This window comes from Ursus maritimus, unplaced genomic scaffold, assembly GCF_017311325.1.
Source record: "Ursus maritimus isolate PB19 unplaced genomic scaffold, ASM1731132v1 scaffold_18, whole genome shotgun sequence".
Classification (NCBI taxonomy): Eukaryota; Metazoa; Chordata; class Mammalia; order Carnivora; family Ursidae; genus Ursus; species Ursus maritimus.
Genome location: NW_024424230.1, coordinates 12,520,183 through 12,544,327, shown reverse-complemented (window position 1 = coordinate 12,544,327; position 24,145 = coordinate 12,520,183). Strand labels below are relative to the sequence as shown.

At 40.0% G+C, this 24,145-nt stretch overlaps 1 protein-coding gene across 2 annotated transcripts; it reads left to right on the top strand.

Annotated features, from left to right (window-relative positions):
* The first annotated feature begins 276 nt into the window (after positions 1-276).
* On the top strand, positions 277-22,301 carry SERPINB7 (serpin family B member 7). Of its 2 annotated transcripts, XM_008704882.1 has the most exons (7): positions 277-444; positions 6,610-6,660; positions 7,227-7,343; positions 14,167-14,284; positions 17,906-18,048; positions 19,621-19,767; positions 21,903-22,301. In XM_008704882.1, the coding sequence occupies exons 1-7, from the start codon at positions 277-279 to the stop codon at positions 22,299-22,301; spliced, it is 1,143 nt and encodes a 380-aa protein (XP_008703104.1). The 2 variants fall into 2 exon arrangements, with proteins under 2 accessions (XP_008703104.1, XP_008703113.1); XM_008704891.1 differs by lacking the exon at positions 6,610-6,660.
* Positions 22,302-24,145: the final 1,844 nt, after the last annotated feature.

The following is a 24,145-nucleotide window of genomic DNA, read 5'->3' as shown; positions in this document are numbered from 1 at the left end:
TAGGCAGAAACACAGAAACATTGCACTAAAGATCACCAGTGTAAAACAAAGTGAGGGTATCATGATGTTGGCAGGAGAGAGTTTTAGAGTGTTGGTCATAAGGACCAAAGGAAGTTTTTCTTTTTGTTCTAAGTTACTTGATGGTTACATCCAAGGCTGAAGAAATGAAGCTTCAAATACAAAAATAAATGAATATAAAAACCATCATAAGCACCGAAAACATGCTTGGAACTCATTCCATTTCTCTTTGTCCTCTAGGCGGCGCTCCATTCCACAATGGCCTCCCTTGCTGCCGCAAATGCAGAGTTTTGCTTCAATCTGTTCAGAGAGATGGATAACAGTCAAGGAGGTGAAAATGTGTTCTTTTCTTCTCTGAGCATCTTCACGGCCCTGGCCCTGGTCCGTTTGGGCGCACGAGGTGACTGTGCCTCCCAGATTGATAAGGTCAGTCTTGGTTGTGCCACCGCCATGGTTTCTGCGATTAATCAGTTAGGGCAAATTGTTTCCTACAAGACAGTATTCTACTGCAATGGTCCCATGTAAATGAAGACATCTCAGTGAGTCCCTCTCTGGGTGTGAAGAAGACACACTGCTTGTAGCACTTGTTTTTGAGGTGGGAGACAACAGGAATATTCTCAGAACTGCCGCTTTGACTCTTTCCTTAGTACAGTGGTTCTCAAAATGCGTTTCCTAGACCAGCAGCTTCAGCATCACCTAGAGAACTTGTTAGAGATGCAAAGTCTTGGGCCCCACCTGAGACCCACTGAATCAGAAACCATGGGGCTGGAGCCCAGCAATCTGTGGTTTAATAAATGCTCCAGGTGCGTACTAAAGCTTGGGAACCACTGCACGAGTAGACGTAGATGAGGAAGAAGAGCAGCAAGAAGGTACCAGTGAAGTCCCACTTTCAACGTGAGTGACGTGGGCACCAGTGACATAATAGTACATTCCAGATAATAGCAGCCTACCTGAATGGTTATCATGTTGTCGCCAGCACATGTAGAAAGTGCTTTTTAACTCACCCTTGTACACTACCCTGAACCAGGCTGTGCAGGGAAGGGACACAGTCACGGAACTGTAGTGGCTCAGTAGCAGGTGAGATCCCAGGTCCAGGCTGCCTGTGGAGGTCTTTGGCATCCCTTTCTGCCCCCTGGCTCCCCCCTTTATTTTAGTTCATAAACGAGAGCTAGAGGAAGATTGTCCGTGTTGTAACTTTTCACAGCTAATCACTTTTGAAGATTGTGCAGATAATCTAAGCTAGGACAATTCGTTTCTCACTCCGGATAGCTTGGTGAATATTTGTTGCTAGAGAGTAACCACCGAGTCCCAGAATGCCATTTTCCCAAGAGCTGGAGTGATTCACAGCCACAGTACGTTGAACACCTTTAATGAGATGGCAACGACTAACTGCTGAGAACTTCATCGGTGTCCTGTTCTGGGAGAAGCTCTACGGGTATCTTATTGGCGGCTCACAATAGCAACGAGTAGGCACTGTTATCCATGCCATCTTAGCTAGGGAGTGGCAGCACTACGATTCAAACTCAGGGTGATCTTCTAAATCAGGGTTTCTAAATCTCGGTCCCACTGACATTTTGAGCCCGATAATTCTTTGTTGTGAGGGGGCTTTTCTGTGCATTGTAGAAGGGTTAGCAGCGTCCCTGGCCTTTCCCCACTAGATACCATTACCTCTGTCCAGTCATGACAATCAAAAATGTCTCCACTTATTTCTAGATATCCCTCAGGAAGCAGAAATAACCCACAGTAGAGAACTGTTTGCCTTAAAGCCACCAAACGGAAATGCAGCCCGAGGTATATTATTGCAAAGCCTCATTTATTTTAAAGTTAGTATTTTGGTAAACAAATATAAAGCCTTTGGGGAAAAAAACTTAGCACCTAATAAAAGTGTATTCATTCGCTAGTATAAGTACATAATGTTTTAGAACCAAGTAAAGCAATGTGGTATCATGGAAACAGAACACTGCTCTGGGAGTTAGAAAATCAGATCCAAATTCTGATTTGGGAAAATTAGTTCATCCATGTGGGCCTCAGTATCCTCACCTGTAAACTATGGAGGTTGATTTCATGGTATCCACTTAACAAATAGCTTAAAAGTTGTTCCTGTTCCATATGTTAGACAAAGATGTGTAGGCTCCACACCTATGAAAAACCCCAAGCCTTTAATACAACAGAAGACAGAGTTATTCATTATTATATGATTTCAGGTTAGGAACATTCTCAGGCTATTGCCTGGTTCATTTCCTGAGGTCTCCTTGCCCCCCAGCTGCCTGGTGGACAGGGTCAACAGCTCATGGGAGATGGGTCATAGTGAATTCAAAGAGCCTATCTTACTGAGGTCTGCTCTTTTACTGTCACTGCTGGAATCAGTGACTTTCCTGAGTTACTTTTTATACCTCTTGGCTATTATAACCTCCTATAAGAAACATCTAAGAGGAAAAACATGCAACTGTAGACACAGAAACATTCATATAATTCATTTGTACAAATATTTAGTCATCTGTAGGATACCTTCTTGGAAATTAATTGTTAGCTTCCTCCTCCAGTCCCCAAATTCTCTCCCAGTTAGTTTCTGCTTGTAATACCCAACATTTGACACTGTGGGTCACATATGTATATTTTAGAGAAATCAAGCCTCAATCAGTTTAGTTGTAATTTATGGCATCCATCTATCCCTCTCTTAAGCATTGCCATGGACTAGTGGTCATTCTTGTTTTCAATCCTGAGATGGTCACAGTTGGGCCAGTAGAAATCTCTTTAAAGTTGTCGTTTTCAATAATCCTTCAGATGACTCTGTATCTTTGCTAACTGACAACATGATGTTCTGGGCCTGTCCCGAATTTTCTTGGCTTAAGACAGTTCAGGTCACCCACTCTCAGCAAAACCCTGGTTCCTTTACTGGATAATAGCATTGAAATCCAGAGTCGGCAGGCATGAGGTTCAGTGGAGTTAAAGTGACACATCAGCTGCTTGCCATTTGAGTGAAAGAGCAGAAAAGTATGTTTATTTATAAAGTTCTGTGTTCAGGTTCATATTTTTTCATTTAGTTACAATATTACTGTACCTTCTTATTTTAATACAATGGTTTGTATTTTAATATTTTTATTTTTGGAGGAAAAGCTAAACCTTATTTATTTTTTAAGACTGAAACACTTGGAAGATATGTCAGAGCCTTGAAACACCAAACATAGGTTATGTTATCATTTCAAGTAATAAGTCGGTAAAAAGAGAAAAAGGTCTTTATCAAAACGATCAGGTGCTGGAGCTGGGGCAGGAACACTGCTTGCTGCAAAGGCCCCAGGCAAAAGTGGTATTTGGTGGGGGTGGGGGTGGGGTGGTTGCTCTTCTATTTTAAAGGAATCCTAGCTCAGCCCTGAGTTGCTTACTTTTTCTCCTTTGACCTTCCTATTGCCCAGGGATCGTCTCAGTCGGGCTGTGTTATTTCAGGGGGCTCAATAAGCAATACTGAGTTTAGGCTTTCATTCCACCCTGCTCTGTAAGAACAGATTTCTTCCAAATCCAGGACTTAATAACTCTCTTAATTCAGAAGACAGCAATTCGTCCTTCAATCTTCATTCCCGGTTCCGGTAGACAGTGCCGTTAAAGCCCCCTTTCCCTTCAAGGGAGGGTGTCACCACAAGATTGTGCTGTGGCTCTGCTGCTGAGAGCCTCAGGGCTCGTTCAGGCAGCCAGTGAGAGAGAAGGGCTGCTTCCTATAGCCATGCAGCACCACCTCTCACATTTTTGCAGGGTCTCCTAGTTGAAAGATGTAATGTGTAATTCAAGAAATGCATATCCACATCTCGCTGGCCAGAAACAGATATCCACAAGGAAGTGTTCAAAGTTCTTATCCAAACCACCTCTCCCAGCTCCACATCTTAAAAACGAACTTCATGCCCTTGTATATAAAACAAAACCAAGCAAAACAAAGACCCAGAAAACTTTTTTTCCCTTCTAATGTGACCTCGTGGATTTTGTTTTACAGCGTATGGAAAATGATTTGGTGATCCTTCTGGTAAACAGGAGTTTGGCAAGAGACAGAAACACCTCTGCTTACACTAATACCATGCTTTTTATAATGTATTTTTCTTTTCTCTCCCATAGAATTTCATTGAAATAAGCTATGTCATAAATTTTTATCTTAAATCATATTTTTACATTACAGTGTTATTTAAAAGTTATATAAATTTGAATTTTCTAAAACAATTGGGTTTTACCAAAAACATTTCAAAAAATAATCATTGTACTATGTTACTTATTCTACCACTTTTGTGTTCTCAAAAACGTAATAGTTTTATAATTTGGTATGAATACATAGGGAGAAGGCCATTGGGATGCAATGATTCATAGTTTTTTTTTTTTTACCTCATTCCAAAGATCCTAAAATTTCTTACATTGTGTTGACCCATGATTTTCCTTGCTTACCATTATCTGAATATGTTACCAGTTATGAACAAGAAAAAGAAATTCTGATTTTCCTACATAGGGTCAGTCAGGGGATATGAGGGCACAGGACTGCTGGCATTTTGAATTGTGATAAATATGCCCTTTGATAGTTTATTTAATACCTATTACATTTGAATATTTACTGGTATCACTATTCATCTTTAGTCATGGTAGTTTTATTGTTGAATGTGTAATATCTTAGAATTTTTGAAAATATAAAAATATATGTGTGTCACCTCAATATTGTACCAGTCCAGTTTACTAAAAGCCAATTAGGAATGTCAGAAGAGACAACCAGATAATATCAAAACAGAGTAATATTTTGATAATATCAAAACAGAGTAAGATAGACATGATCAAAAATGATATAAATGTTTATAGTTGTTAAAGTTTTTTTCAAAAAGTTAACAAGAATGACTTCTGGGGATTCATATACTTTTTATAATGTTGCCTCGGTTCCACAAGAGTTAATTCAGAAAATACATTTGCATTTTTGAGTCCTGACACTGTACCATGATATTTTATGTTTCTGGTACATCCATATATTCCCGAATACCAGTATATCCAATGCCAAGGCAAAATGAGAAAGGAGCCTGATATTTTCCATGCTTCACAGTGGCATCGAACTTGGGGGTGGGGGGTGACATCTGGGGTGCCAAGCATGGCGCCTCAATGCCTGCAAAGGCCCCCACCGGTGAATTTTAAGTTGACTACTAATTTGTCTATCAAGTTTGCCTTGTTGCCTTTGTCTTATCTCCTAATCCATCTTGTATTAGTTATTATTTCAGATTTAGAGAGTGTAGGAATTGAGGTAGGTTCCAGTTCTCTGTGACCTATTAAGACTAATAGTGACACTCATAGCCTTCATATGTTTTCATATATCTTACTGAGTTATTCCATTTCCTCTGAGCCAATAAGATGGTGCTATTAATTAGGGGTCCAAAGTCTTGAAAGTTGAAAGCCCTCACAGAGGCCCTGATAGCAACATTGACTTAATTAGATTCCCATCCATAATTTCTTTACCTAGCGTCAGAGTGTTCCCTCACCCCTTCTCCCTACTTCTACCTCCCACCAGGGATATGGTTCAAATATAGCACATTTGACCCCCCCTTTTAAAAAGATTTTATTTTTTCATTTGAGAGAGAGAAAGAGCACAAGCAGGGGGAGAGGCAGAGGGAGAGGGAGAAGCAGACTCCATGCTGAGCAGGGAGCCGAACAAGGGGCTCGATTCCAGGACCCTGAGATCGTAACTGGAGCCAAACACAGATGCTTAACCATCTGTGCCACCCAAGTGCTCCCACATATGACCCCTTAAAGAAAACCTACATCTTTCTACAGAAAATCTTGCCTGTCTCTGTGTATCATCTATCCATGCCTGGGAGACAGTGCACATTCATTTTGCTCCAGACCGCTGCATAAATGATCATGTGCATAGTACCCTTTATCACTTCCTAGTAGAGAAGCCATTTTGCATTTCAGATCCCATGGACATAAGGGCCTGGGGAAATTCAGATGAAGTGCAATAGAAAATTAAAGCCTGGGCAGAATAGCAATTATTAGAATAATGGGATTATGAGAGCCGCACTGGAAAAGGAAAAGCCTGAAACGACTTAATTTTAAATAATTGCAGGATCTTTTTTTGTTTGTTTCAAATAATCGCAGGATTTTAAATCACATCTCTCAAGTCCCAATTTTACTTCACACTTAGGATTTTCTGAATATTAGGTAACTACGTCTCCCTTTTATGTCTTGGTGCCTACATAATTAGCCTTAATCTTGCCCGCCGTGTGGGTAAATAAAATTTTTCATGATCCCATGATCATTTTTTTGATCCCTGTCGAGGTTTAATCAGTGAGTAATTGTTAAATTGCTCCACGAGAATGAGCGAACCAAAATAATTAGTAGACACAATTCATTTTGTAGCCACCGATTTATTCACGCTGCCAGCCTGTGGCGCTTTCCCCAATGAATAATCTGTATTTTAACCAAGTCAAGAGGATGGCTGCACCTGTCACGCCTGCCCTGTGTGCTACCAAACACACACACAAACACAACCACTAACAGTGAAGTCTCTTCCTTCCTTTATTTCGTGGGGTCCCTTCCTGTCAAGCAGGACCTGCTAACTGCTTTCTTGTTCCCTGTTTGCAGATGCTTCACTTCAGCACAGCCTCGGGATGGGGAGGCTCTTCTCACGCTCAGGTAAAGACAACACGTTCTTTCAGGGAAAGAGAGTGCAAGATTAAATTTAGAGAAGTTACTATCGTGCCAATGTACATAATTATGCTTACCATCCTTTCAAAGCAAAGGAATATGTCTCACTCAGATTTCCATCTTGTGGCATCTCAAAGACAATTTTTGATAATTTACTTGTTAATTATTAATTTACCAATATTTTACTTGTGCGTTGGCCAGAATTTGGCAAGATAGTGTGGAACTAAATGTTTTGCTTTTATCCTTTGATATTCACAGCCAACTTATGTTGGTAAAATGAATTATTTAGTATACATGTGAGGCAAACTCATTATCTGCTGTTAATAATTTTATTCTAAGGTTAATTATTTTAGTAAAATTTGTAATCAGCTTTGATCACTGATACTATTATGAGAAAGGCGAGAAATTGTAAATAGAGGTGGCATTGCTGCTTTTACAAGCATCATTTTCAGTTCTTTCATGGTATAATATACACGTTTTATTTCATGTGTAAATAAGAGTGCATATATATCTACAGTCCTATAATACATTTTTATAAATTTTTTTAATAATAGCCAGGCCTTCAGTCTCAACTGAAAAGAGTTCTCTCTGATATAAACACATCCCATCAGGATTACAAACTCCACATTGCCAACGGTCTTTTTGCAGAAAAAGTGTTTGACTTTCATAAGGTAAGTGTGGCCTCCCCTATCACAGGTCATTTCCACTCTGGACCCTAGTCTTGTTCAACTCATCATCTGCAAAAAGGCTTGTCTTTCTACAGAGCGATACAATGGTGATTCTTTTTTCGTATAGGTGCTAATTATGTCCCCAGATGTCTTCGAAATTTCGTCTCCCTGTTTCTAGAGTATAGCTGTACTTGAGCTGAGTGATCCCCATATTCAGGGTGCCCAGACTGAGGGGCTCCAAAACAGAGGAGACCATGTCCTCTGGCAGTGATGCGGGGCTGTAATGGGGTGGGAGCAGCCGGTGGCCCATTTAGGGTTGTCGGTGGGCAGCTGAGGAAAAAGTCTACCTGCTTTTCCTCTGAACTTTGTGTCTCCTGGGATCGTTGTGGATCCCCAGGGCTGAGTTCACCTCCTCTGTTCTCAGCCACGCCCTTTCATCTCTCCTGCCAACAGTAACTTTGCAGTGAGATCACTTACGGAAGAGCCCTTTGTAGGGGACATAGGCAGATCCGGCCAGCCACTGGCAGAGGAGCTGCTCAGGCTGGACAGTAGGCAAGGGACTGGTTCACTTGAGGTCAGCAGGTGAAGTTTTCATGTTCCTGTGCACTGTCTGTGTTATCAGTTCATTCACCATGGCTTTCTGCTCACCCAAAGACCAGTGAGACCCAGACTGCTCCCTATATGCTACTGGGCTCAGCCCATGCTTTAGAGCCACTGTCTCTGTGACAACCGGAAGCTGGTTAGTACTGTTCAAGCAGGTGCAGTGGCCATGATTTTCCGGGCACGTTTGTTCTCCCTTATAATTCTCCACTTGTCAGACAACCATAAAGCTTTGTTTCCGTGACATTTCTGGGCTAATCTCCATTTGTGTCTTTGCCAGCTGTCTGTGCTCCACCCAACCATTATTTTCTCCTCTGTCTGTCACCCACACAGATTCTTTGCCCCTTCCTACACCGCGCCCAAGCCCTTTGGCAGCCTGGCAAGTATGAAGCATTAGGCCACTTTGTTTTTGAATCTTTCCAAAAGAATCCTGCACAAGCTTTCTAGAGGCCACCTTGTATGTTCAACTCCACATTTTGTGTCTCTTTTCCCACACATACTGCAGAGTCCCCGAGGGACTGCTCACTCTTTTAACCTGGAAGTTGATGTGTCTATCATGTTACTATTTATAGCACATTTCCATGTTCCTTTATCTGGCACTCAGCATATGCACCCAGCACAGGAAAGGTCAGATCTGATCACCAACATGGAAAATAGACGCTGCCATTTTCTTCCTCCCAAATATTTACAAACACAGTTAGTTATTCTAAAAACTACTTTTGATTAAAAGCATAACTGTTGTCAACTTTCAGTTGTCAGATCAGTACAAAGATAGATCATCTCCACATTTTCTACATTTTGTTGTGTAGCAGCTTTTTATTCATATTTGAATATGGGTGAGTCTAACTGAATTTATGAGGATAATAATAATGTATAAATTGTCTTTACAAAAAGTATGTAGAAGATCCAGCCACCATCTCTGATACCTTCTCCGTCCTCCTCCCCAAATCTGTGCTCAACCTGTCTTGGTCAGACCTCTGTGAATGTCATTCCAAATTGCCCCAAGCTCTGTGACCATTTGGGGTGACTTCAGTGTCCCTGTGACACCCAGCTGTGAGCTCAGCTTCCCTCCTTAAAGTCTCCTCACCTTCTCTCCCTATTCCATTACAGTAACAAATGCCCAAGCCACACCCTGAAACTCATCAACACCCAGAACTGTTCCACTCCTGAAATCTACGACTGGAGTTGCCCCGTCAGTGGCCACATAATTCCATGCTTCTCGTTCTTTCATTATTTCAGCCCCACTCTACCTGTTCTTCAACTGCATCAAGTTATGCAATTTTTCCATCTCTCCATCGCCTCTCAACTTATCAGCTGTCTCTTTCCCCTGACAAAGCCCCACCTAGATCTGTCCCATGACTTGCCTCAGCAGCTGTGCCTCGGCCACTGAGCCACACTTGTGCCAAGCCTTGGCGTTTATGGTCACCACCACGATACCACAGGCTCCCAGACCTGCTAGATGTTCTCTGTGCTGTCTAGCAGTTGGCGCTCACAGTAATTTCTTTCTCTCATTCCTCACACCAGTTGCTGAAAGCTCTTCTGCTTCTCTCAAGTTCCCAGCAACCCTTTATTGCCACCATCAGTTTCAACTAGGTCTGTGCCAGGAGCTCTAGGTTTCTGCTGCCTTAGAGTTGTCTAGGTAGTTCTGGAGCCGGAGAAGGGCCCAGTGCCTTGGGAGCCAAGGTGAGGACGGGAAGCCATGGGGTTTAGTGGAAATATCCCTGGGTTTTCTTCAGTGCACATCCTGCTTCCTCTGGTCATCAGAATCATGACAGTAACAGGGTGTCAACAACTGCCTCCGGGTGCGGGAGGTGGGCAGATGTCTGGGTCATCCAGGATAGCCTGAGACCTCAGGTTGATACCCCTGTGCTCCTCAGAATTGCTGCTCGGGTCTCCTGGGTGACTGGCCAGGGGAAGGGACTGGCTGCACTCCTATTGCTCTCCGCCTGGCCAAGACCAAACACTGGGACTTAGTCCTAAATTTTACAACCATTTGTCATGTTCACCTCAAAAATAGAGTTTCCATACTTGGCACAAGCACTTTCAACTTTCAAACTACTTTTTCTTCTTCTTCTTCTTTTTTTTTTTTAAATAGGAACTTACTTTAATACTGAAATGGAAATGCATGTTGTAGTATACATAGGATGAATATTGTAGTTCTGGATAAGCCGTTTGATCTTCTTAAAATTAATGGAAGAATTTTCAAGAGACAAAGCAACAGTTGTCTCTTTTTTAAAATGTTACTTATTTTAATTTTTTAAAAAAGATTTTTATTTATTCATAGGGAGAGAGAGAGCACAAGCAGGGGGAGAAGCTGAGGGAGAGGGGAAGCAATGTCTCTTTCTTAAGGATGAATACATTATATAAGTTCATGGAACAAATTGTATCTAGAGAAACTGGACTTGAGTTGTCTTATATTCCACCTTCTCTTCTATAGGTAGAAGCACATCTGCCTCAGAATAATGCATTTTCTTATTTAAGCAATAAATTCCCACCTCCACTTGTCTTGTACTTGACAAAGAAAATAGAGACCATCAGGGCGATCCATATCCCGACTTTTACCCTGCTCCCTTTCCCTTTTCCCTTCAATTTCAGAGGGAATACTTTGTTTAATGGATAATTCCTCCATTTCTTCTTGCCACCTCACCCCCTTCCCCGCCCCCAATTTCTTGGTGATGTTTCCGTCAGTATTTTTCCTGAATTTCTGTCACTCTACTGTCTTCTTCCTCATCGCATATAAATGTGCTCCAGATACCTATCTCTAAACTTTTCACTACTTTTTTTTGAAAGTTATCCCATGATTCTCTTCCCATTTCTGTGTTTCTCACTCTGACAGTCTAAACTTGACAAATCAAGCTTCTTTGAAGAGTGATATGTATAGGCAGAATCCGTTTTTTCACCCTCTCTCACTGCTCTATATATTGCAAACAGCTTCTGCCTTCCTTGTTCTCCTGAAGCCACTCTTGCCAAGGTGACTAATGGCTTCCAGTGGACACCACGCTATAGGCACTTTGCAGTTTTGGTCTTACCCACCTCTTTAGTATTCAGCACTATTGGAGCTTCCTGAAACTTTCCCCTCTCATTGTTTCCATGGCATTGATTTCTCCTGGTTTTCTACCTTCTCCTTCATTTCAGTTTCCTTTGTTTATCTTCATTCCTCTACTCATCTCTGAAATACTGGTGTTGTTTAGGGTTCCGCCGTCAGGCCTCTTCTACTTTGAGTCTGCCGTCTCACCAGGGAGAGATGGTCTACTTGGAAAGTTTCTAGTTCCTCGACGCTGTCCTCCATTCCTCCGCAGCTCTCCGTGGTTGTGTGATGAGTCATTCCTCACCCTCAGTGTCATGCTCATCTCTCTGCCTGCCTACTGCAAGTCCTCAGGTGGGCATCTACAGGTTCTCCAACACACCATCTCTCCTGTCCCCACACATTCTCTTTCCCCTGGGTTCTCTTTCAGTGAAGGACCTACCAGGTATTTTGATCAACTTTGACTTCTCCCTTTCCCAGAGCTTCACAGTCCATCAGTGAAGAAGCTCTTATAGGTTTTCCTTCTATTTTCAAAGAAAAGTCATTTGAAGTAATTTCAAACTCACATAGAAGTTCCAAGTATTGTAGAAAGAACACTTCCCCCTGAACCATTTGAGATGCTTTATCGTATTTGAATACTTTCATGTAATTCCTACAAACAATGGCATTCTTCTGCATAGTCACGATAGAGCCATCAGGATCAGGAAGTTAACAGTGTACATTACTGTCCGCTCATCTTCAGCTCCTTTTGAGTTTCACTAACCAGCCCAACATCATCCCTCATAGCAAGGGATTTAGTTCAGACTCATGCATTATATTCTGTTGTTGACTCACTTTTAGTCTCCTTCAATTTGGAACATTTCATAGCCTGTCTTGACTTTCATGATCTTGACACTTTTTATGATGATTCACAGTGTCCAGTTTTAGGCCAGTTGTATTTTAGAACGCCCTTCAGTGTGGGTTTGTTTGATGTGTCTTAATGATTAGAGTCCTGTTTTCTTCCAGCTTTACTGAAATATCATTGATATGTAATATAGTACAAGTTGTACAACATATTGATTTGATATACTTACGTATTATGCAAGGATTATCACCATAGCACTAGCTAACACTTGCACCAGATTTTATGGAAACATCCAGGTGTTCTGTCGTCGTTGTGTTATCCCTGTGGCACACTAGCAGGATTCTGATTTATCCCGTTGCTCATCCTGCCATCCTTGGTCACGTGATTACAGGGATGTCTGCTGGGTTTCTCTGCTTTGAAGTTACTCTTTTTCCCTTTGTTGTTAAATACTTTGTGGGGAACTGCTTTCAGGCTGTGTAAATATCACATTCTTGGTAAAACATATTTATTTGTTTATTTATAACAGTATGGACCCATGGTGTCCTGTTTTAGCCAAAGGGTTAGCTCAAATGGTCCCTTCTATTGGTGCCTGTGTTTCTTTGACTTGCCCCCCTCATTTGAGGACTTTCTTTCTGGCACCATGAGATGTTCCAATCTCACCTTCTTTTCCTGCCTCAGCCCTAGAATCAGCCATTTCTCCAGGAACCCTAGTTCCTTTTTAGGAAAATACATGCACATATTAAATTGATGTTCATCTTTTTACCTAAATCTAGTGAAACCCACAGGTTCCTACTGATATCTCCAATTTTCATCAAACACCAACGGGGTTCATTTTTTGTTTTCTCTCTTTCTGTTTTTGTTTAACTCCCTTCTCTAACAGTGAGAAATCTGGCTGCCATTATTCTTACATATTTACTTGTTTGATCAATCTCCCTCTATGTAACCCATCTCCTATCACTGATGCTGTTGCCCCTTCCAATGTGAAAACACCTTCTTCATCCCATGAGAGATCTGCCCCTCCATGCTAGCTGCCTTTCCATGAGTATACCTCTTCCCTCCACTTAGTCCCCCACACCCCATAGTAGTCTGCCCACCACAGCATTGTCCCTCTCACTTTTTTGGGCTTTGACACCCCACAGGGATGCCCACCTCACACTGTTTTAAGATCTAACACCTACATGAGGCCATCCCTCCTCAGGGATGCCTCTGGACCTACCTGAGCTTGCATTCCCGAGCTCGGCTTCCCTGACAAGGCAATGTGTTCTTCGTTTCCTTTGGCCCCTAATACTTTGTGTTGAGTTGCTCCTCACTGTATAGGGCTCTGCCCTCCAGCTCTGCCATACTGGTCCTCCCCACTCTGAGATGTATCCCTACCTAGATTTGCCTCTTCTAATGGCTTTGAGTCTGAAGTGTTCAAGAAGGAAATGGAAGGGTAGGGGATAAGAAGGAGCTACCTTCTTAGTGTAGCTCTAAAATTTGTTTTGTCCTCCCCATGGCCCTGGAAACTGCCAGCACCTCCGTTCAGGACCTCTATATATCCCTCAGGAAAAACTATAAGGACGTTCCCCTATTTCCAATCAGTTTTTTTTTCAATGCTGATTTCAGAGTCCCCTTTATGAAATACACATTTAATTGTATTACTCTCCTGCTTAAATCGTTTAAAGAACTCTCCCTAAAATAAAAAGAAATCACCTTGTCAAGGCAAATAAGACACTCATGCTCTTCCTCTGTCCTGGCTTATGTCCTCCATTTCCCCCTTTCACTACATGCTTCAGTCATCGCAAATTCCTGCTGGTCTCTGGAGTGTGCAAAGATCCTCTTACTCCACTGGGGGTACTACTGCTTGGAGCGCTCGCCTTTTCTGCTTGTCCTCTTCAACTTGACTTTTCTTTCTTTCTTTCAAATGCTGGCCAGGTCCAGGGGCTTGAACTTTATCTAAAGTACAGGAAGTAGCCTGGAAACCTTCTTAATGCTTTCAGTAGGAAGGGTGACACAAGCAAGGGAGATGAGCGAGGATGCTGTTGAAGTATTTATGGTGAGAAAGCAGTGGTAGAGCCAAGGGAGTGGGCTTTAGTAGTAATCCCTATTAGTCCCCCCCCATCCACTTCAGATAAACTTAAATTCAAATAACGTGTTTGCTGTGCAAATTCAGTTTCAGGTTCTCCAGCAACCCTTCTAGCCATATTTTCCCACTTCTAGCCATATTTCCTCATCTTTGAGTGAGGAATGAGTCCTTGAGTAAGATGGCGGAAATGAGACAAGTTCAAAAACAGATTTGTTATATGCTTAGTTGATGGTGACTTGTGACTATAAGAATTGTGTATTACTTATAGAACTGTAATTATTTATATTTATAGAACTATATTGAGTGTGCTGAAAAATTATACAATGCCAAAGTGGAACGAGTTGACTTTACAAATGACGTAGAAGATACCAGATATAAAATTAATAAATGGATTGAAAATGAGACACATGGTGAGTGCAACCCTATTTTTCTACAAGATTTGTCAGTGATATCTGAATATTGAGAATGGTCAACTTTAAAGCTGGACGTCTTTTGCAAGGTATGCAAGGAATAGTTCCTCCTAATCCAAAGTAATGAGTGCTGCTCATTATTTCTCATGCACTGTTGGTGGTAAGGCAAACTGGTGCAGCCTCTGTGGAAAAGAGAATGGAGGTTCTTCAAAAATTAAAACTAGAATTATCAATATGATCCAGTAATTCCACTACTGGGTCTTTATCCAAAGGAAATGGAAACACTAATTTGAAAAGATATATGCATGCCTGTGGTTATTGCACCATTATTTACAGTAGCCAAGATGTGGAAGCAACCCACATGCCCATCAATAGATTAATGGGTAAAGAAGATGTGATATGTATCTCTATACTTAGATAGATAGATAGGAATATTACTCAGCAGTAAAAAGGATGAGATTTTACCATTTGCAACAATGTGGATGGACCTAGAGGGTATAATGCCAAGTGAAATAAATCAGACAGGGAAAGACAAATACTATTTCATTCATATGTGGAATTTAAGAAACAAAATAAACAAAGAAAAAAATAAGCAAACAAAAACCCAACTTTTAAATACAGAGATAAACAGGTGGTTACCAGAGGGGAGGTAAGTGGGGGGATGGGTGAAATAGGTGAAGGGGATTAAGAGTACACTTAACCTTGATGAGCACTGAGTAATGTATAGAATTGTTGGACTACTATATTGTACATCTGACACTAATCTAACTGTATGTTAATTATACTTCAGTTTATTATTTATTTATTTATTTATATACTTCAGTTTTAAAAAAACAGAATGGTGGTTACGAGGGGTTCAGGGTTGGTGTGCGAAGGGGAGTTGTTCGATGCATTTAGAGTTTCAGTTTTGCAAAACAAAACAAGTTCTGAAGATGTGATACACAGTAAGGCGTATATAATAAATACAACTGATCTGTTAAGATGGTAAATTTGATGTTATATGTTTTTTAATCACATTTAAAAATGGCGAGCAAAAATTCCTCACAATCATAGCACCTCAACAGATCACTGCTTCCTTTTCCCATTTTCTATTCTAGTCTTCGGCCTTATACACAAAGAATAAGTTGACCTAGTTATCTTCGGAGCCTACATTCACATCTGTGTCTAGATTTTTTTTCTTCACATTCTATCTCCCACTTTTTACATACCACTTTGCAATTTTCATGACCATTTAATTGCATAGACCAAGTATGAAATAAAGAATGTAAGCATATCCTTAATAGTTTTTTATATTTATTATATGGTGGAATGATAATATTTGGGATATATTGGTTAAATCAAATATATTATTAAATAAAAAAAGAAAGAAAATTGCTTTAGTATTTGTCATTGTGGTTCTGAGTAATCTTAATAATTTGAATGCTTTATACTTTTCAGAAATTTTACCTATTACATTATCTCATTGGATTGGGAAACAATCCTATGAAACAAGTATTGATTTCATTATGATCATTTCATAAATTAGTGACAAGCTGAACTAATTTACTCAGTTATCCTCAATATCTTATATCTGGTTAGTGAACAAAGACTGGAAGCGGTTTATAGGACATTATTTTAAATGACCACAACATAATATTTCATTCTAATGCTCAATCCAGTATCTTACTGTTTTTTCTTGAAGAAGCTTATTAAACTTATGACATCCTACTGTGTGTGAAATACATTTTTATATCATTGCTTCTTCTAAAATATGAATAATTTATCTTTCATTTTAAAATCCTCTTCATTTATCAAAATAATCTATGTGGCAAAGGTAGTACCTTCCAGAAGAAGTACATTGCCTTATTGGTAAGTGTCTTTCACACAGCTAAAAATTGAATTCCAGCTGATGTTCTGGTTGAGTTCAAAACAAATAATGAAATGTATTCATTGCTATTTTGTTAATCAATTGATTCCAAACCTAGTTATTTCTTTACTTAAGGCTTGACCTGGATTTATACTCGGAACAATATACATGTATTTGCTGAGTCTGGTTCTGTCTCAAAAATATGAAACATGTGACTTGCTGACATTCAACATACTACAGTTAGTTCTGGGAGCAAGAATACAGTGTCTCAGTTTTCTTTTGTTTGTTCATTCATCATTACCGCAGTAGAGGCTTACTTTGACCATTGGCCACCACATGTTTCAAACACACTCTTCACAAACCAAGATGAACTATGCAATTGCTTTTCCTAATAGCTGAATGGAATTCTATGTAGTGTGTAATTCTTAAGGGCATCAAATTGCTGATACCTTTTTCCATCTGGACCAATTATTTCTTTTCCTTCTTTTTTCATGAAAATATATCTTAAAATTATTCTTATTTTGACAAGCATTTGTTCTCAATACTCATTTTGGGGGGGGAACACTTCAAAATACTGTAAATATTCCAATAAACCCACCCAGGTCTTATCATCCTTTCCCCAACTTCCACAAACTACCAGAGCAGTCCTTTTGAAAGGTAAATCTGCCCCATCATAACCGTGTCCTTTTTCATCTTCCAAGGAATCCTGAACAATCATTTTCCATTGCCTTCAGGATAACCCAAAATTATTACCAGAAGTTCAAGGCTCTTCATTATTGGCCCCTGCCTCTAACCTTTCCAACCCTACTTTTCCTATGCATTGAAACGAGTTAGTGTTTCCCCAAATACACTATGCTCTTCCAGGCTTCCATGTGTTTGGGTAAACAGCCTCTGCTCTATGCAGCTTCTCTCTGCCTCCCACCTTGCTGTCAGCTCAAGCAGAGGGCCAGATCAGAGATGGGTGCCCCTCATCTGTGCTCCCCCAGCACACTCAGCCCATGGCTGTGGTACCAGTGTGTACAGCTGCTCCCCAGTGCTGGACCATGAGCCCAATGATGACAGGGACTGTGCCTTTCATGGTTGTGATTCAAGTATTGAGAATAGGGTTGACATCCAGCAAAAATCTTGTTAATGTGGAAGGAAGGAAGGAATTAGCCCAACAGAATGGGGTTAAATTATATTTGGATTCCTGTGGCCTTGTCAAGGCAGGAAAGGCAGTTTGGTGCTTACCAGCAAGGAGGAGCTTTGGGAATTGTCTGTCTTGGTCGGCATCCTGGTGCCTTAACTTTCTTGTGTGTGATGTTGTACAGATTACTTCATCTCTCTGTGTTCTAGCTTCCTCAACAGGAAAGTGCCTGCCTCACAGAGATTTTGTGAGGAATAAACCAAATATTGCAGATGAAGTGTTCAAAGACTACTGGACAGAGCAATTGCTCATAGGTTATTACTAATATCATTGTTATTATAATTATGTCATAAGGAAAATACGTTCACCTTGTGTTTTTTAAAAAATTACGTTAACAGGGCACCTGGGTGGCTCAGTCAGTTAAGCGTTCGCCTCTTGATTTTGGCTCCAATTGTGATCTCAGGGTGGTGAGATTGAGTCTCAAGACGGGGTCTGTGCTCAGTGGGGAGTCTGCTTGAGATTCTCTCTCGCTCTGCCCCTCCCCCTGCTCTCTCCCTCTCTCTCTCAAATAAATACATTAATCTAAAAAAATAAACAATAAAAAATTACATTAAAATTTAACAATTTTTCTCCATTTGTTTTTCAAAAGGCAAAATCAAGAACGTCTTACAAGCAGGTAGCATAAGCTCCTCTGCGGTAATGGTGCTGGTGAGTGCTGTGTACTTCAAAGGCAAGTGGGAGTTGGCCTTCACCAAGAATGAAACAGTAAATTGCCATTTCAAATCCCCCAAGGTATGGAAACCTTTTTAAGGAGATTTTTTTGGCTGGGGCCTGGGTGGCTCAGTTGGTTAAGCATCTGCCTTTGGCTTAGGTCATGATCTCGGAGTCCTGGGATGGAGCCCCGCATCAGGCTCTTTGCTCAGCGGGGAGTCTGCTTCTTCCACTTACTCTCCCTCTGTGCTCTCTCTCCCTCAAATAAATAAATAAAATCTTTAAGGAAAAAGAAAGTTTTTTTGCCATAGTATTCCTTTGCAGAAATTATGGTATTTACATAGACAAATGATGGATTCATCATTTCTTTACTTATTTCTTCGACTGCTTACCAACACTCTATGGTGAATTGCTTATAAAACAACCTACTTTCCTGATAATGCAGGTTATGGTACACAACTGGAGATGTCCCATAAATTGATATTTCTTAAAATATATTCAAATTTGAGAAAGGTAATAAAGTATGAATTTATTTTAAGATATTCTAGTTGGATGCCTATATGAAGAAAATATGACAAATGTATGGTTTTTATTTTTTGTGATTCTAACTGTGGGGTGTATAGTTCCATTTATTTAATATCAGTGATTTTTCCTGAGTCAAAGCAAGGATGTGTTTGCTTTTACAAAGGAAAAAGTTATGTTTAGTAAAGTTATGCATTTCCAAGTGTCAGTCTTAACCAACTTTTGTAAAACATATATTCTTGTGTGTGTGTGTGTGTGTATTTTACCAATTTGTACACAATAATCTTATAGAATAGTAGAAACATCAAAGGCTTTGGAGTCAGAAGTGCTATGTTGGGGTCCTTGCCTTGCTTCACAAAACCTACATTGTCTTAGGCAAGTTAACTTAACCACCGTAGGCCTATCCTCACAAATGAGGTAATTCCACTAATTGACCTCTTAAGTTTCTTTTAATCACTCAGCCTTTTGTGTTTAGACAGAGAAACTCAGGTTAAACTTTTAAACTTAGTTTCATTTATTGAAATGTTTTTCCGCATTTTTCCACATCAAAAATTTTAGACATAGGAGGGCTGAGAGCTGGTAGAAATCAAAGATCAATGAATGAATGATAAATCTTGTTATGAATACTATGGATTTCTTTCTTTCATCAGAAGTAAAATACGGACCAGTACTATCAAAATCACACAATTTAAGAATGAGGTCTTATAAAAATAAAAAATCTATAGCATTTATTTTTAATTATAATGCTATTTGATAATTATTCATTACTTATCATATAGACATTTTTAGATAAGACGCTAAGTGCAAATCAATATGCCAAGTGTTAGGTATATTAACTCACACAGTCTTTACAACAGTCCTATCCAGTAGAGACTAGTTTTACATCCATTATATTGATGGAGAAATGGAGGCACAGAGAGGTGAAGTAACTGCCCAAAGTTGCACAACTGGAAGTTTTAAACTCAGGCAGTTAATCTCTGGGCCCGTTCCCTAAGCTGTGAGCCACTGCAACCCCTACTGCAGCAAGTCAGGAAAAACCTGTAGGATCAACCAGACAGACACCGAAGCACTATTCTTACAAGTGAAATAAGGTGGGCTAATAAAATGTTTTGTGTGTGACTTGACTTTCAGTGTCCTGGGAAAGCAGTCGCCATGATGCATCAAGAACGGAAGTTCAATTTTTCTGTCATTAGAGACCCACCCATGCAGATTCTTGAGCTCAAGTATCATGGTGGCATAAGCATGTTCATTATGCTGCCTGAGAATGACCTGTCCCAAGTAAGTTGCTACTGCCACTTTGACTGTTGAGGATATTATTCATTGTGTTTTTATGCTTCAACTTGACGATTTCAGGCTGTAAGAATTAGAGATTTGCCCTCTTATTCATTTATTTGACAAATATTTAAGGAGTACCTACTGTAGTGCCAGACACCATTATAGTTACTGAGATTAACTTCAGTTTAACGTAATTTTAGTTGAATAGCTATGAAGTTGGAACCCTCTCAAACCTCAGCCTTGAAAGGAAAACTGCATGAGTTTAGGTTTTTGCACTTGGCCATGAAAATAGTCTTTTATGTATTTATGGAATTTTGACAGACTAAGCACTTTCAGGCAGGAATGATACAGTGGGGTCCAGGGTCCTGGGGCTTTGAGCACTGAAATGTATGGTCTCACTCTGAGCTGCTGTGTCTGGAAAAAACAGAGGTTAGAGACTGCCCTGTGACTGATCCATCCTTTTCCTGATTTAGAAACACGATTTTAGAACTTTGGAAATACAATTTCTAAATGGACAAAACCACTGAATCATTATAAATTTTCATTTAGTTTCATTTTAATTACCTTTTTTGACATGACTAGCAAGAGGAATGTCATGAAGTTGCTATTGTTAAACCTTAAGTGACATTATAAAATATTGGTACTCATTTTAAACCAGTAATTCACTTGATAACCTTTATCGCAATTAGATTTTAGCATACATCAGTTATTTTAGCTTCAAATAATCTGTGATAACAGAAGAAGTAGCCCATATAAAACAAAACAGCAGATAACTCAAAAGATAGATTTGTTCTTGTACTTATTGTCTAAGTTTTTCTTTTCTGTATTAGATCTTCCTAATAATGTTTGGATCAGATGAGTATAAATCTATATTCCTACATTATCCTACAGACCTACATAATCCTATGTAACTAAATAATGGGGAAGTTGGCTTTACAGTGAGCTAAATGAGGAAAAAATTCTAATTCAGAAATGAGAAGTTATTGTATATTAACCATAAACTGGATAATTTACACACATAAAATTTAAATTAGACAAAATTTGTTTATATAAATTTAGGTCTTTGATTATGGTAGCTGTGAAAAGCTCTTTAGAATTCCAATGAGACTCAATTTGAGAACAAATATCTACATATAAGATTTGTAAATAATGTGCATGAAAAATCTCCCCTGTATAAGTCTAGACTAGTCTCTGATCAATTCTCAGTATTCAGGAGTTGGTGAGTTCCATTCGTGAATCATTGGGGGCAGCAGTGGTGCTGGAGAGAGAGCCGTGAGCTCCTAGCTATGTAGCCGAGGTGCCCAGCTATGTAATTTGGCACATTTCTACAATGTCTTGAGCTTCATTGTCGCATGTGTTGAGTAGGAAGGAGTATTTGGATCCAAGCCCCCCAGATGGTGTAGGTGACTGTGCTGAAAGGTGCTGATCACCTAAACCCTGGAGGTTAGAGCTCTGGGTTCCTTGCCCTGGGCCACCTGTGGTTCCATTGGTTATTCCTGCAAGCTATGCAAACATTGCCATTTTCTGTGTCTTTCCTGATGGGAAATGGTCAAGAAATGCTGACTTAAGTGACCACTGAGCTCCTTTCTCCCTCTGATGATCTCTGCTAACCTAATTCCTTCACCTGCCTATTGTTTCACTTTGGCTGTATTTGTTCATATGTGCTCAGAGAACAGAAATGCCTTGAAATGCAAGTAAGTCATACCTCGTCATAGCAGAGCAAATTAAACATGATTTGTTAAAGGGTGCTTGGGGCGCCTGGGTGGCTCAGTCGGTGAAACGTCTGTCTTCGGCTCAGGTCATGATCCCAGGATCCTGGGATTGAGTCCCACATTGGGCTCCCTGCTCAGTAGGGAGCCTGCTTCTCCCTCTCCTCCCTCCTTGTACTCTCTGTCACCATCTCTGTCTCTCTCTCTCTCTGTCTCTCTCTCTCTCTCAAATAAATAAATAAAGTCTTTTTTTAAAAAAAGTGCTTCAACTATTTGTGTTAATAATTTCCCATTTTCAGACTCCCCTGGACCCATTGACATACACTCAAATATCCAGGAGAGGATAATTATGGAAAACCATCTATCTTTGTAGTTGGTGTTTTATCTATCTCTTAAGAATATTGAATTGCCTTTTCAATATTCCTACAGATTGAAAACAGACTGACCTTTCAGAATCTAATGGAGTGGACCAATCCAAGAAAAATGAGCTCTCAGTATGTCGAGGTGTTTCTTCCTCAGTTCAAGATAGAGAAGAATTATGAAATCAAACACCACTTAAGAGCCCTAGGGCTGAAAGATATCTTTGATGAATCCAGAGCTGATCTCTCTGGTATAGCTTCAGGAGGCCGTCTGTATGTGTCCAAAATGATGCACAAGTCCTACATAGAGGTCACCGAGGAGGGCACAGAGGCCACTGCTGCCACAGGAACCAACATCGTAGAAAAGCAGCTCCCTGAGTCCAGGGTGTTCAGAGCTGATCGCCCCTTCCTCTTCGTCATCAGGAAGGATGACATCATCTTGTTTAGTGGCAAAGTCTCTTGCCCTTGAAAATGCAATTGCTTTCTATTATAGCAGTCCCTGCCACATCAAGGAACCACCACAAGAGAATAGATATGAGTGTAATCGAAGCAGTTGGGGTTTCCTTTGTGTTTATTCCCTTCTAATATTGGTCCGCAGAGATTTTGGAGACTTGACCCTTCGCAGACACCTGGTTGATTGTCCTGACCTGGGTTTAGCCTTTCTACCACCGTGTTCCTCACTTATTTCTAAGTTCATTCCCTTTCTGCCCCAACTCATTTACACCATCCCCCTGCCGCACGTCCCCAGAGCCCCTTGCACCCGGAACTGGGCGTCACATCTGGGAACTGCTGGTAATGACAGTGTAGAAGCAGCCCTAGGGATTTGTCTGAAACTCTATAGTTAGCCCAGTTATTCCAGTTTCATTGTAAATGAGCGTGGAAGGAAGCCCAGCTACTGAATGTAGGTGTGAAGGATAACCTTTCCCTGCTGACCTAAGGAGACACTGTAGGGTTTCCTTTCACACATCTGATTTGAAATCAGTGTCGAATTTAAATGCCAAAAAAATATAGATTTGGGATTAGAGGACAACTAAAATATTTCATTAATAATTTCAAGTTCATATCTTTCGGGCTTTCCTTGATACTTTTTTTCCTTGATAGAGACTTAACAAGTACATAGTTTTTCAAATATTATGTATCTTTGAACTATTGCCGTTTGTTGTTTACAGAATATATTTCACATGCTGTGTAGTTTATTCTCCATCAGAATAAATAAATACAACATGGCTGTACAGTGTGAATTTTCTCCTCTGACCAACTGTGAGACTACCAGCACTTTATTTGCTAGGCCAAGCAAATTAGCAATGAAAAGAAAGAATGCTGTTTAAATATAAATATGATTTGGTTCAATGTTGCTAGCTTATTACACGTGAAAGTTACCTTTAGAGATACATAGGCTGATAAGGTAATTTTAAGTACTAAGATTTAAGTTCATTAGGGAAAGGGTTTGCATATATGATTATTTATAATAAGATACAAGTAACTTTACAAAACAGATCAAAAATAAATTGAGAATCAATAGACCAAGCTTAGCATTTTATAAACAGTAACAGTCTATTAGTGTGCTTTTACCACAAAAGACTTTCGCCAAATAAGAACTACATAAATCTGGAGTAGTCTCTAGCATGGCACTCTGGTGCATGATACTAGATCTGGCAGATATTTGATTCTCAACAAATGTGGAATCCATGACTTTGGCATGAATGAGTTAATGTGACATGATTTGAGAGATGTAGAAAAGCTCCCGACCAAAATAATTTAATTGCTAATCTGCCACACCTGAAATAACTATTAAGTCTTTCAGAAACCTTTGTGGGGGGGCGGGGGGAGTGAAATTAACCAGTATGCAGTGGTGTGTGTGTGTGTGTGTGTGTGTGTATTTTTTTTTTGAGGAACTGATTTTTCTGATTAACCCTATTCCCACCTATTGTCATTCAAAAATGACATACTTCTCAACTCTGTCCTTAGGTGGTAAAGATATAAGAAGGGGGTACAGGAGGACACTGTATTGTCTAAAACTCTGAGCTCATGCCATCAAGATTATCTTTGTACACAGGGACTGTTCATTGGTGTTACCACTAAAACTTCTCTTGAATTTATCTCCTTTCTTCCCATCAGCACTGCTCAAGTTTAGACTGTTCACATCTGTAGTTTGTTTCTTATCTGTTCTCTCTGCCTCACGTGACTTGCACTTCCCTCTCACTCTTAAGCCCAAAGTCATGAAGATTTCTATGTTTTCATCCGTAGATGCCAGTTACCTTCCTGAAACATAGATCAGAACAAGTCACTCTCTAATAAAGCACCAATGGCCCT